This window comes from Ceratotherium simum, chromosome 9 (assembly GCF_057802395.1).
Source record: "Ceratotherium simum simum isolate JZ-2026a chromosome 9, ASM5780239v1, whole genome shotgun sequence".
NCBI lineage: Eukaryota > Metazoa > Chordata > Mammalia > Perissodactyla > Rhinocerotidae > Ceratotherium > Ceratotherium simum.
In genome coordinates, this window is record NC_141908.1 from 48,857,235 (window position 1) to 48,871,277 (window position 14,043).

Sequence of the window (14,043 nt, forward strand, 5' to 3'; positions counted from 1 at the left end):
CAGCAGCATTCTGAATTTATACGAGTTCTATCTGTGGAAGTGCTCATAAGCCTTCTGTGCATCTTTTCTTTTTCAGTATAACAAAGTATACAAGAACCTAAAGGAGTTTTCTCAAAATGGAGAGAATTTCTGCAAGCAGATCACATCCGTTCTTCAGCAAAGGTACAAAACGCACATTTGCAATAAACACTTCTTCCTGTTTAGCTGCAACAAGAGATATGACTGGAGGAGTGATTACAAGCTGTCCTACTTTCCAGAACACAATGTTGTATTTTGGTACTTGAGAGATTGGTTTGAAGAATGATTCTCCTCTGTTGCACATTTATCACTTGGGTACCATAAAAATCAGGAAACAACAGGAAGTAATTCTGCTTGAAAAAGCTCAGTCAAATCTCTTCTGATTCCTCTGACTGAGTTTATCACCTCCTCCTGGGCCCACCATTGTACCTGATGTACACGCCCATTATTGTACTTCTCGCACTGATGGCAATTATTAGTTTACGTTTCTGTCTCCCCTATGAGAGCAGGGGCTATGTCTTACTCATCTTTGTATGCTGAGCTCTTAGAGCCTGGCCTTTTGTCTGATGAATGATTGGATGGATAAACAAAAGTCACCATTTTCAGTATCATCTCTTAATACTAGATCTGATCATGTGTCACAGCTGTTCACTGGGCTAAAATGAGCACATTTAACTCAATAAAGTCACAAAAATTCCTCCTTAAAACTAGAGAACTCAAGGACTGAATTGGGCCATAAAGGGTCTTTTAGGCCATTTCCCTATATCTAGACAGCTCTATAATAATCAGCTCTAAAGAGACCCTCAGAAGAGATTGTTTATTCTTTTAAGGTAACCCATGTCAAATTTAAAATATTGCATATCTGCCATAGGAACAAAGACGCATGGGTCGATTGCATCCTGTATTAGTAGGTTAAGAGCAAAGGAGAACATTAGTTTTATCAAGACCAATGAATGAGGCCAAGGAAAGATACAGGAGAGCTCAAACAGGCTTTTATAAAGAAAATAACTAGGATTGTTAAACGGAGTAAAAAAAAATTTTTTTTAATAAAAAATTATTTCTATCTTAATAGTCAATTACTTTGATTCTATGAGAAGAAGGGGGAAGACCAACCTGGAAGGAAATTTCTTCTGTAAGAAAATATTTTTGGGGCCAGCCTGGTGGTGCAGCAGTTAAGTCCGAGCGCTCTGCTTCAGCGGCCTGGGGTTTGCAGGTTCAGATCCTGGGCGTGCACCGACGCACCATTTGTCAAGCCATGCTGTGGTGGCGTCCCATATAAAGTAGAGGAAAATGGGCACAGATGTTAGCCCAGGGCCAATCTTCCTTAGCAAAAAAGAGGAGGATTGGCATTGGATGTTAGCTCAGGGCTGATCTTCCTCACAAAAAAAAAGAAAAGAAAATATTTTTATCAGCCTCAGAGGACATTATTTAAAATGAGAGCAGTTAACTATTACACAAATTCAACTCATCACCTAGATTAGAGTGTCCCCCTCCTGCAGATTAGGAAGAATCTGTACACATATTAGCCATTGATGTGACCTGAGTTGCCGTTATCTGGGCCTTGATTATTTGGTGTCCTCATGTTCAAAGTTAGTGCCCAGTAGAGAGCTGTGAGGACAGAAGGCAGGTGATAAATAATGCCTGGCAAACAGACTCAATGATGAACTGAATAAATTTGGGGGAATCACTGCTCCAAAACTGCCTTATTGTTTTTCCCTTGTCCAAGTCACTCCGCATCTCCATCCTGTCACAGACATATCTACTTTATATACACTCAGAACCTTCATTTCTTACCTGTCTCTTGAAGTTGCTTCCTAGGGCTACCATCTGCCCCAGACCTATTCATGTGCAAAACCCTCCACCCCATATTCTAGAGTGGCAAACCAGCTCCATTGAAGAAGAAACACTTGGGTGGCTAAAGATTTCTCCCTTTAGAGTTTTACCTCCTTATGGAGCAGAATTTAGAATTTGAAAATTTGAAGAATACTACTGGTTAGCAAAATTACATGCACGTCTCTGGGATAAAAACTGCATAGCATAAATACAAAAAGAGGATCTAATGTTTTACTTAGACCAACAAAGTTATGCTAGATATTAGGTGGTTGATGCAATAGACGCTTTCCTAAAAGTTTTGTAAAGCTAACCTTGTACAATTAAATCATTTCCTCTTAACCAAGATGCAGTTTTTGAGTTGCTTTATGTTCATTCCTGGTAAGTGTGCATTTGGCACTGTCTCCTCACCCTTGAGCTTTAAGCTTCCCTCCCTCTGCTCAGTTGTCTGATCATGGAGGTAACCCAAAGGATGTTCGATCGCCCTGAAAGAGTCGGGGTTTTAGGAGAACTGTTTTCTAATGGGCACAAACTCTCCGTTAATCAAAGAATATGTACCACATTGTGTTTTTTAGACTATATTCCTACACATCAGCTGGCAAAGACAGAGGCCTCTTCACTTCTCAGGACTGGGTCTTTTGCGTGGGGAGTGATTCTGAAGTCACTGTCTCTTCCTATGGTGTTTGAACTAAGTCAACATAATAACCATATCAAAAGTATGAATGGTCACAACATGGCTGGTATTAAACTTGCCTTTACTCCCCTCATTCTGTAAATTCAGTAATTACTTCCCTAGATATACAAAAGATAAAAAGCTGTTTCCCACCAGTTATCCAGACATGAGCACCAGGCTTACTTTCCTCTTTGTTTTTTTTTGGTGAGGAAGACAAGCCCTGAGCTAACGTTCGATGCCAGTCCTCCTCTTTTTGCTGACGAAGATTGGCCCTGGGCTAACATCTCTGCTCATCTTCTTCTACTTTATATGGGATGCCACCACAGCGTGGCTTGATAAGCGGTGCGTCGGTGCATGCCAGGATCCGAACCTGCGAACCCCAGGCCATTGAAGCAGAGCGTGCACACTTAACCGCTGGGCCACTGGGCTGGCCCCTTACTTTCCTCTTAAATAGGTGGCCTTATTACATACGAATCAATGATAACTTTCCTTTGTATTACAAAAAACCTGGAAAGTCAGTACTCTTTAAAAGAAGCTATCTTGTTACTTAGACAGGGCCGGCCCCATGGCTTAGCAGTTAAGTGCGCGCACTCCGCTACTGGTGGCCCGGGTTCGGATCCTGGGCGTGCACCGACAGACGCACCACTTCTCCGGCCATGCTGAGGCCGCGTCCCACATACAGCAACTAGAAGGATGTGCAACTATGACATACAACTATCTACTGGGGCTTTGGGGGCAAAAAAAAGGAGGGTTGGCAACAGATGTTAGCTCAGAGCTGGTCTTCCTCAGCAAAAAGAGGAGGATTAGCATGAATGTTAGCTCAGGGCTGATCTTCCTCACAAAAAAAAAAAAAAAAAAAGAATGAAGTACTGATACATAATACAATGTGGATGAACCTTCAAAACATTAAAAAAAAAAATAAAAGAAGCTGTCTTGTTACTTAGAGTTATAGAGAAGTAGTGGGAACCCCCACAGGACAAATAAAATGGTACTCTTGGAATACATATAGTAGGCATTTCCACTGAGGGTTATGACATGGAAACTCATGAAGGCAAATCCAGTGGTCAGCATAATGAAAGATATAGCAAGGGAGCACATGGGGCTTCTTTGAATTAAGGGTGCCAGCCACATAAAATAAGTTCAGTAAATACTTGTAGGTTGAATGAATAAATAAATGAAAGAGAGTTAAGTGTTTATTTTCTTATTTTTCACTTAACGTTATTAGAACAAGGTCTTTACTGTCATTGGATATTAACAATTCCAGACGCTTTGCTTAAGAGTCCGTTGGAATGTGGTTCCATTCCACAGCTCTGTTTTAGCACGTGGCTACAAGAGACAGCATCACAATCAAGCTGATAACATTTCATTTCCAAGCTCAGCTGCCTTCTTGCATTTCTAATTGGTGGTGATAGAAAAGCATAGTTGTTATTGAAACACCATTTTGCCTGGATTTTCTGCAATTCATGGTCATGCTTAGCTTCTTTTATCCAATTTCATCCAATTAGTTGCTTCAGTTTCCTTTTTTGGAGTAGCAAACTCAAGATTTAGCCAGACACCAAACAGCTCCTAGGGCGCCTAATGCCAAAGTCATCAGGTACACTTTTGGACAATTACAGGTCAGACCTAAAAAGACAAAGGCCCATTCCCAGAAACTATTTTTGAGTGTTTGGTTCTCTGCACCCTCACAGCTAATGTTTAAACAAGATTTGATGGGAAAATCAATTGCTCCTCTGTAAGAAAGCTTAAGAGCAGGTTTCCAAATGGCAAGTACTGCTCCTCCAGACGTAAATAAATAAATGGATGAATTAAAAAAATGAGAAAGAAGAAAGTATAGTTGTTCCATCCACGATCTATTGCAGGCGCTGTCAATAAAGGACTAAAAGATTGAAGTGAAATCTTTGGTAAATCCTCACCTTTTCTACTCTACCCATAGCCTAGGCGATCTTAACTCCCACAGCTTTAGCTCTTGTTTGCATATTGATGACTCCCACATGTATATTACTAGCAATATGTCTTACCTGTGCTTCAAACCAAATGTCTATTGGACATTTCCACCTAGTTGTCCCATGCAACCATAAAGTCAACCTATCCAAAATAGAGTTTATCTGCTTTTCCCCAAAGCTGGTACTCCTTCTGGATTTTTTACCATGATGTCTGGGACCACTGCCCATCCAAGCAATACCTGGGAGCCAGGAGTCATGGACCACTGCCCATCCAAGCAATACCTGGGAGCCATCCATGACTCCTTCTGTCTCAACTTATGACCGAGTCTTCATATTTCTCTCCTCTAAACATATCTCTAGCTTTCTTTTTATTTCATGGCTTCTGCCATTGTTCTGGCAAAAATCTCTTAACCTGTTCCTCAGTCTAGGGGCACTGCCTTGCAGCTGTGCAGTTTGTACACTGCAGAAAGGCAGCTGGCTGAGGGGCTGAATGGAGACAGAAATCCAGTCCACCCTTGGCCGTCAAGTCTTGCACTCTGGCTCAGAGCTGTGTCGTTTCCGAGGATCTCCTTTTCCTAATCTAAGCAAAGTTGCCTCAACTGGGAAGCTGTGTAGGGCCCTGTCTGTGTCTCTAAGGCATCTTCCACTCTGTGTCTGTGACCCTATTTAAGACCCTTCAGAGACTCCCATGACTTTTAGTATAAAAGTCAGCCCTCCTAGTCTTTTATAAAAGGACCTTTGAGATCTGAGCCCTGCCTGCCTATCCAGCTTGTCTCTCTCCGTCTCCCCATGACCCATGCCGCTCTTCATCTTACCAAACCACTTGCAGTCATCCCCCTGGGTCCCTGCCACTCCTCCCACCTGCTCCCCGCCCCCCCCCCAAGGGGTCCCTGCATTTGTACAGGCTGTATCTTCTGCCTGGTAGACCCTTCTTCACCTTCATTGCCAGGCTCCATTCAACGCATTCTTCAAGATTCAGTCATCCCACTCTGGTGGTCTTCCTTGACTACAGTCCCCAGTCTCAAAAAAGTGCCCCTCAGAGACATGTAGAGCTAGCGCTTACCTCTGCTATAGCTCTTCCTGCCCTACACTGCTCTCCTCTGTTCACTTGTCTGTCTCCTCCACTGGAGGCTGAACTCCTTGAGGGTCTTTGTATCCCATGTGACTAGCACAGAGCCTGGCATAGAGCAAGCATTCAATAGATGTTCACCGAGTGAATGAAGGCATTAGTGTATGAGTGGCTCTGTGCCTTCAGGCACTGATAACTTTTAAGAAGTTCAAGTTAGACTATTTCTGAGGAGCAATAAATGAGTGTGTTGAAGAAATTTGCTTACATAGTATGTAGCATATTATTTTGAATAAAAACTAGAAAAGAATAATAAAATCACAGAAGAGACCATTTGTCCAGCACAATTGATAGATCAGGCACTGTGTTAGATGTGTCTTCTACTTGGTCTCTTTAGTTTTAATTCTCACAACCCAAGGATACAAACGTACTCTCATCCACCCCTAATTTACAGATAGGGATATGGAAAAGGTGATACTTTTTTTTTTTTTTTTTTTGTGAGGAAGATCAGCCCTGAGCTAACATCCACGCTAATCCTCCTCTTTTTGCTGAGGAAGACCGGCTCTGAGCTGACATCTATTGCCAATCCTCCTCCTTTTTTTTCCCCAAAGCCCCAGCAGATAGTTGTATGTCATAGCTGTACATCCTTCTAGTTGCTGTATGTGGGACGCGGCCTCAGCATGGCCGGAGAAGTGGTGCGTCGGTGTGCGCCCGGGATCTGAACCCGGGCCGCCAGTAGCGGAGCGCACGCACTTAACCACTAAGCCACGGGGCCGGCCTAAGGTGATACATTTTGATTTCTACCCAGCCTAGCCCAGGCTTGGTGCGAGGACGTGTTCCAAGTGGGCAGGCAGTTTGGGGCACTGCTGTGTGAGCCCCAACATGCTCAGGGGGTCCTAGGTCAGCTCCCTTCACAGAGTCTTAGGGTCCTCTATGGGAAGGGACATTGTCGGCCATCGAATCCAGTGGTTTTCAATCCTGGTGGCACAGGGGTCTCTGGGGAGCCCTCAGAGGTCACTTCAAGGAGTGAGGAGGAGGTTAAGTGGGCAGGGCTCTGCTCCTTCATTCCTTTTCCCACTTAATCAGAACTTCACTAATATTTGTATGAGGGGGTGTGATTCTGTATAAAATTTTGTTTTCCAGCTAGAAAGTTTTGAAAACCACCTTTCTCATCCATTTTACCTGGCTTCCCCCGTCACAACACTCCTCCCACCCATATAAACTCACTCTGTTCAGGAATTAACAGACACAGAGAATCTGAAGTGCCACAACCACCACAGCTATGTGTTCCCTGGGCCAGGAGTGAGCAGTGACCCACAGGGACTCTCAGACTGGACACCCAAGAAGAGGGTCACCAGCGCTCATCCTCCCATTCCACTTCCTTTTATACTGTTCTCAGGAACCAGAATTAAGGCAATCAGTAATGATGGGTGTTACGGGCTAGCCAGAGAACCCAGCTGCTCGAATAACAGAGCTTTGATGTAAAAATGTCTTTCAAATTGCTAATAACTAATTTTTAAATATAGCCTATTTGTAAGATGAGCTTGTGACTGTCTTTCAAAAGGCAAACTGATAAAGCTTGGGTAGAAAATGTCAGCACACCAGACCCCAAACCGGAAGCTGTTGCTGGTGAAAAGTAGGAGGCTTAGAGACAGGGGTGATACCACGCACAAAGATTTTCAAATTACTAAAATTCCTTCTTAATTCATAATGAAGGGAGGGTTCTGTCACCTGCTGTTTTCAAGCTTGAGAGAGCCTTAGTTCAATTTGAATTAACTCCTCATAGACACAGAGGACAGCTATAGTTTTTGTTTTTTACCACTTTTTGTCATCTTAATTTTATGAGAGCAGGCTACTCTAAAATTGATTACATGGTCACTTCTATTCTTACAGTTTAATTTGTGCTCTATCTAAAATATTGAATCTGAAACCACATATTTTCCCTCTCTCCTTTCTTTCAAAAGTATAATTATTTTAAAATCTAAGACAAATGTTGGTCTTTGACTTATTGGTTGGTCTTCATTATTACTAATGGAAATTTATTGACCTGCTTCCACATGCTGAGAGGAAATTAGAATATAAATGGATTAAAAGTCAGTGCATGCCATTTCCCTGGTCCAGGATCTTTAAAACTCACTGGAATATTCTGAGATTGAGTTACATATCAAAAGATATATACATCATCAATTGTCACATGTGCCAAGACAATTGCTTGGGGAAGGAATCTCAACACCTATTAGATATGGTAGCTGTAGGACTAGAACATTAAGCACAATATTCTTACAAGCTTATTTCTGATTATTTTAATGAGGGAATGAAAATACAAGTCTCAATTTGAGTTTTACTCTTCCTGTCTTGACTCCCTTTGTGTGTGGAAAGCATGATAAAGCAGCTCCCTTCAAAGGACTGAAAAGAAACCGGCGTACGTGCGGTTGCACATTGCCACCTCTGCCTTGGGAAAACATCAAGGTCATTTCATTTCTGTTAGGCAGGAATTCTGAAAGTATACCAATGCTGCTGTGCTAGACCCTAAGCATGGACCAGCTACATGGCATTGTTTGTTACAATTTACAAACATCACGACTTATAAAACTGACAGCTCTCTTCAAGCTTGCCAGTTGTAACATGGCTTCTTTAGAGCAATTTTCTCTGGGGAGGAATTTACTTATTAACCTCTGTTAAGATAAAGGCCATTCAGAGCTTTTCAGTCGTAGGCAAACTGGCCAGAAAGGGAGCCCAGCGACAGTGTTCCACTCCCCATGGACCCACACCCAACCTCCCGACCCTACTTCATTTCATTTCATTACCTTCTTTTTTTTTAAAGATTTTATTTATTTATTTTTCCCCCAAGGCCCCAGTAGATAGTTGTATGTCGTAGTTGCACATCCATTCTAGTTGCTGTATGTGGGACGCGGCCTCAGCATGGCCGGAGAAGTGGTGTGTCGGTGCTCGCCCGGGATCCGAACCCGGGCCGCCAGCAGCGGAGCGCGCGCACTTAACCGCTAAGCCACGGGGCCGGCCCCATTTCATTACCTTCTGATGTGCAGGGTAATCTGCTGAGGATTTCAAAATGGTCATTAGGGTTTAAGATGCAAGAGGAGAAGATTGTAACCTGCTTTGCTTGGTCGATTTGAATGTTGGTTCTAAAATCCTTTAGGGTCATCAATATATTGAAGGCAGAGAGACGAAGCTACGATGGTGCTGTTCAGAGAGGCCGTATCTAACTAAGTCCAGCCTGAGAGGGCGACCTCGGTGACCTTTGATATCAGAGCTCCCTCCTTTCCCACTTTCCAGACCCTTAACACTTCCCCCTCCCCATCTGGGAAACCACCTTACAACTGCACAGATGCTTTTGGAAGAGGCCCAAGGAGGCTTGTTCTATCTGTGCTGAGGCTGCTGTAGATTCCATTTCTAGTTGCTAAGCTGCCAGGAGCTGTGGGATTCAGAACACTGCAATTACAGGCGAAGTGAGAGGCAGAGCCAATTTTAAAAAGTACTTACTTTTCACTTCCCCTGCAATTCTGTCTCTAGCCTCTTCCCCACAATTTCTGAGGCGGGAGAGTGGAGCGGCTAGGCAGGTAGGTTCTCGAGCTAGGCTACCTGGACCTTCACACGAGACCTCGGGCAAGTTACTGACTAAACCCTCTGTGCCTTGGTGTTTTCCTCCACAAAATGGGTAGAGTAAGTGTGCCTACCTGCTGGGAGTTATTACAGATTAAATGAGGAAATATACCAAAAACACTTAGACTGATGACTGACATATTGTAAATGCCCGATAAATGTTGGATGTCACTATTTTGTGTGTAGGCAGAACACAGGTCAAGCATCAGCAACATGTCACAGAAGTGATGGCAACACATTTGTCAGGAAAAGACTGTTTAGATACAAACTTCACGTGCAGGATTATAGGAATTTTTAAGCTGCACACCAACCAGTAAAAATACAGATCTGCCCAGTGGCAGATTTCTAAGACACTTGTATGTAAAGAGAAGGCTTCCAAAACAAGAAATGCTGTGTGGGAATTGAATCTCTTTGTTTCCTACCCTGCTCAGGAGAAAGCCAGCAGAGCTACTGGGGTTCAGGGGTGAAGAAGGCCAGGCTCAAAACAGGAGCAATTGCTTCAAAGCCGCCAGGACCCTCTCCCTTTCTGGCCACCAAAGCCCAACTTATTTTTTTCCCCAGGTGAATCTGATTAAGTTAATGGTTTAAGGGAAAGTAACACTTCCTTCTGGTAGTTGTCTTTTTTTTTTTTTTTTTATAATTTTATTTATATATAAATAAAATTATATATAGATAGTTGTATGTCATAGTTGCACATCCTTCTAGTTGCTGTATGTGGGACACGGCCTCAGCATGGCCGGAGAAGCGGTGCGTCGGTGCGCGCCTGGGATCTGAACCCGGGCCGCCAGCAGCAGAGCGTGTGCACTTAACCGCTAAGCCATGGGGCCGGCCCAGGTAGTTGTCTTTTTAAAATTTCTGCTTAGCCTCTGAGACACCTTCTAAGTCCTGCAAAGACATTCTAAAAGTGAAACTGAATTCTGAGGAAGAGGCCGTGGCTGACAACATTATATTCCCTGTTATAACCCATTTGGGATTGTTCTGGAGCTGACAGATGAGCAAACTGGATTCTTTCCCCCCACGCCTCCCCACCTCTGTACATTTGGGTTGTTCTGAATGTTAATGGTCTTTTAGGATACGTAATAATAATCACATTAGAAAAATTAATATTTATTAAGAACTTGTTTGGTACCCAGCACTGAGCTGAGCACTATAAATCCTTCATCATATTTAATGTTCTAGTGCTGCTTCCAAGAAAGAATGGAATGCTGGGAAGGAAAGTTCTACAAAGCCCTCTGGTCAGCATTGGGCTAGGAAAGGGTTTATGTGTCTGTCTATTCCAAGTGCTAGAAAGTTCTACAAAGCCCTCTGGTCAGCATTGGACTAGGAAAGGGTTTATGTGTCTGGCTATTCCAGTGCCCTCTGACATCAGGGCTGAGCATAGCTCACACTTGTGGGAATACATTTAAATAGTTCAGCAGTTCAGAGTTTTCAAAAGTTGTGAAGCAAAAACAGACTTGCAGCAGAGACCAGCTAAAAATTCTAACCAAGACCTGATGGAAAGTCCATTCATTCATTCGTTCATTCAAGACATACACACAGAGTGCCTATTACATGCCACTCACCGTTCTAAGCCTAGAGATATAGCGATGAGCAAAACCAATTCTCAACCCTCATGAGCCTTCATTCTAGGGGTGTTCATAGAAGCACACTAAAAATTTATGTGATGTAAGAGTGACAAATGCTGGGACACAAATAGAGCTGTGAGGGGATAGCGACAAGGATGCTGTTTTAGATGGGGTAGGCTCTCATGTGGTGATGTTTGAACAGGACTTGTTGGGATTGACATGAAGGAGAATGCCATGTGGTTATATAGTGGAAAGAGTACCTGGCTGAGGCCACAGCAAGTGCAAAGACCCTGAAGCAGGATGACATTTGACCACTTGAGCAGGAGTACAGGGAGCAGGGGAATGATGGGTAGGAGGGAAAATCAGAGAAATCTGACGGGCGTCAGATCATATGGGTCAATAGCAATCTTTCCAGTCTTTGAGGCCCTACTAGGCTTGGGTCACTACTATATTTTAATCATCATAAAACCCCTTGAAGTAGGTCTGATTACTTCCTTTTAACATTGCCTAAATCCACCCCAATGAATGGCAGAGGTCTCCTGAGATTCTAGAGCATCAAAGTTGATCAAGGGTGGTGGTCTGTCCCAGCTTGTTGCTGACCAGCCCTCTCTCCATCTATCAGAACACGTTCCTAGAACAGAAAAATCTATCTTTAAATGCAGTGAGATATTTATTTACAAGCTTCATTATTTTAAAATACTCACCTTAACCTTTTCTTATACTTAGGCAAGGTCTGATACCAAATGGGTGTTGTCTGCACCTAGGCCTTAAAAAGCATCCTACAGTGATCTTCCTTCTTTCAAAAAGTGGTAAAAAGAACTTGGAGCACAGCTGTACCAAGAAAAATGAATGGGAATTTAGCCATACATCAATAGCCCATGAGCTCTGGATTCCATTTTATAAATGAGAACTGTCTTTACTTGTTTGGTCTATAGCTCTGAGTTTCTGTGAAGACATGCGAATATTAAGTTAGTTACTGGAGAGTTCTGGGATTGTTTCCCAAATGAAATGAAGTCATAAATAATTCTAAAGATGTTTTATAATAAAAGTAGAATGAAAAGACTGAAAAATATGCAACAAAAACTTTCTGGTCTATATTAAGAAGGAAAACATAATATAAATAGAACTTAATTTCCTACATTTTCATTATCTTCAGTGAAAAGTGAGAAGATGAATAAGAATATGTCTTCATTTTAGCTACAGATGGGCCTATAAGTAGGACATGGTAAAATCAGTTTAACATGAGGGTAATTCAATCTATCCAAAAGAACCAACTTTTCTTTTTCAGGGCATTCCAAGACTCCTACTGAGTCTTGTTCTGAATAGAAAGTAATGGAAGTTCATTTTCTAAATCTGTTGTAGGCCATTGCTGCAGCTTCCCAGTAGAAAGCTATTGTTTGATTAATTCCATCATAATTTATCATTTTATTGCCACCTTTTATAACCTAGAGCTAATCTGATTGTGCTAATGTCCCGGGATAAGTAGGAAAGTTTTCTGTTCCTTACTAGTTAGATTAGATTAGTTTGCTAGGACTGCCATAACAAGGTACCACAGACTGGGTGGCTTAAACAACAGAAATTTATTGTCTCACAGTTCTGGATGCTGGAAGTCTGAGAACAAGGTGTTGGCCAGGTTGGTTCCCTCTGAGGGCTGCAAGGGAGAATCCTTTCCATGCCTCTCTCCAAGCTTTTAGTCATTTGCTGGCAATTCTTTGTCTTGTAGAGGCATCACCCCCATCTCTGCCTTCATCTTCACATGGCATTCTCCCTGTGTGTGTGTCTGTCTCTGTCTCCAAATTTCCCCTTTTTATAAGGGCACAGCCATACTGGGTTTGGGTTCACCCTAATGACTTCCTCTTACCTTGATCATCTGCAAAGACCCTATTTCCAAACAAGGCCATATTCATGGGCACTATAAGTTAGGACGTCAACATCTTTTGGAAGAGGACACAATTGAGCCCATAACACTGGGATGCAAGAGAGTTAAATAAAAAACTCTTTCCCTTTGTAGGATCCTCTCGGATATCCTTAAGGATTACACCTAAGAACAAGAGGATCCTTGCAGTAAAAAAATCATCTCTTCTTTATGTAGGCATTGCATTGCCAGCCTGAGCCCTCTTTCATATGTGTGTGTGTGCGGTTTTGCTTCATTTCTGGCCGGTGCACCCTATCTAAGAACTATCCCTTTGCTAACAGGGCAAACCTGGAAATTAGCTATGCCAAAGGACTTCAGAAACTGGCAAACAAGCTGAGCAAAGCGTTAGAGAGCACAAAGAAAAAGTAAGTATATGGAAAAAATCACTCTTCAAAATAATGAAAAGTGACATATGTTCAATTCTAGCTTCCTCTTATAAATGTGGCAGGGACATAATGTCAAGCATGGCTTCCAGTTCTTGGGCACTTACTATGTGCCAGGCACTGTGCTAAATGCTTTTATAGATACCCTCATTTAATCCTCACAGCAACCCTTGGGAAGTCTTATTATTGTCCCTATTTATAGAAAAGGACTTGAGGCTTGGAGAGTTTAAGAAACTTGCCCAAATCACACAGATAATGAGTTGCAGAGCTGGATTCATCCTGGGTCTTTATGACTCTTAAGGCCACTGTCACAATAGTCCCTGGTGATGATATTTAACTTGGGAAGCAGTGTTGTTAAGTCGGAAGGTCTTGGAGTCAGGTAGTGTGAATCCCACTTGATCTCAACTCTGTGACCTTTGGCAAGTAATCTGGCCTCTCTGTGCCTTGATTTCTTTCTCTGTTGGATGGAGTAACAATAGGTGCTCCACTGTGTGTGTGTGTGTGTGTGTGTGTGTATAGGGGGTGTGTGTTAAATGAGGTAATGTATATAAAGAGATTATCACATTGGGTGCTGAAAAAAATATTGGTTCACATTTTCTTCAGTACATTGCAGGACTAAGAATGAAGTCAATTCCTTCTTTTGGGGAAGAGAAGAAAGGTATTGGTATTCTAAAAATGGTCCGTTAGTGACAATTTGCTATGAAGATTCTTGACTAATGCTGGCAGATGTCACCCTAAACTGGCAGTGCCGTTGCAAAGGTGGCTTTTGATGGTGAAGGAGAGAGGGAAAGAACAAAAGGAAGCCTTCTGGAGCACAGATTGCTACTCCTCCTCAGGCATCTTCTGTAACAGCAAATAATGGCTTTGAAATTGCTCTGACTGAGCTTGATTTTTAGGAAAGCATTTTAGTAGACTACAAAGGAGCCAGTATAGCGCAATGGTTGAGTATAGATAGATGTTATTTAGACGACCCAGGTTTAAATTCTAGCTCTACCATTTACCAGCTGGGTGAATTAGGGCAATTTGTTT

General features: G+C 42.5%; 1 protein-coding gene across 10 annotated transcripts in view; it reads left to right on the forward strand.

The window, feature by feature from the left end:
* The window catches only part of NOSTRIN (nitric oxide synthase trafficking), a 62,879-nt gene that overhangs the window by 12,928 nt on the left and 35,908 nt on the right, over window positions 1-14,043 (forward strand). For 8 of the 10 annotated variants that reach the window (XM_087435347.1, XM_087435343.1, XM_087435345.1 and 5 more), the window contains exons 3-4: window positions 77-162; window positions 12,913-12,996. In XM_087435347.1, the coding sequence (XP_087291473.1) occupies window positions 77-162; window positions 12,913-12,996 (170 nt within the window). The remainder of the gene's footprint in view (window positions 1-76; window positions 163-12,912; window positions 12,997-14,043) is intronic. The other 2 variants (XM_087435348.1, XM_014785880.2) reach the window with 1 other exon arrangement.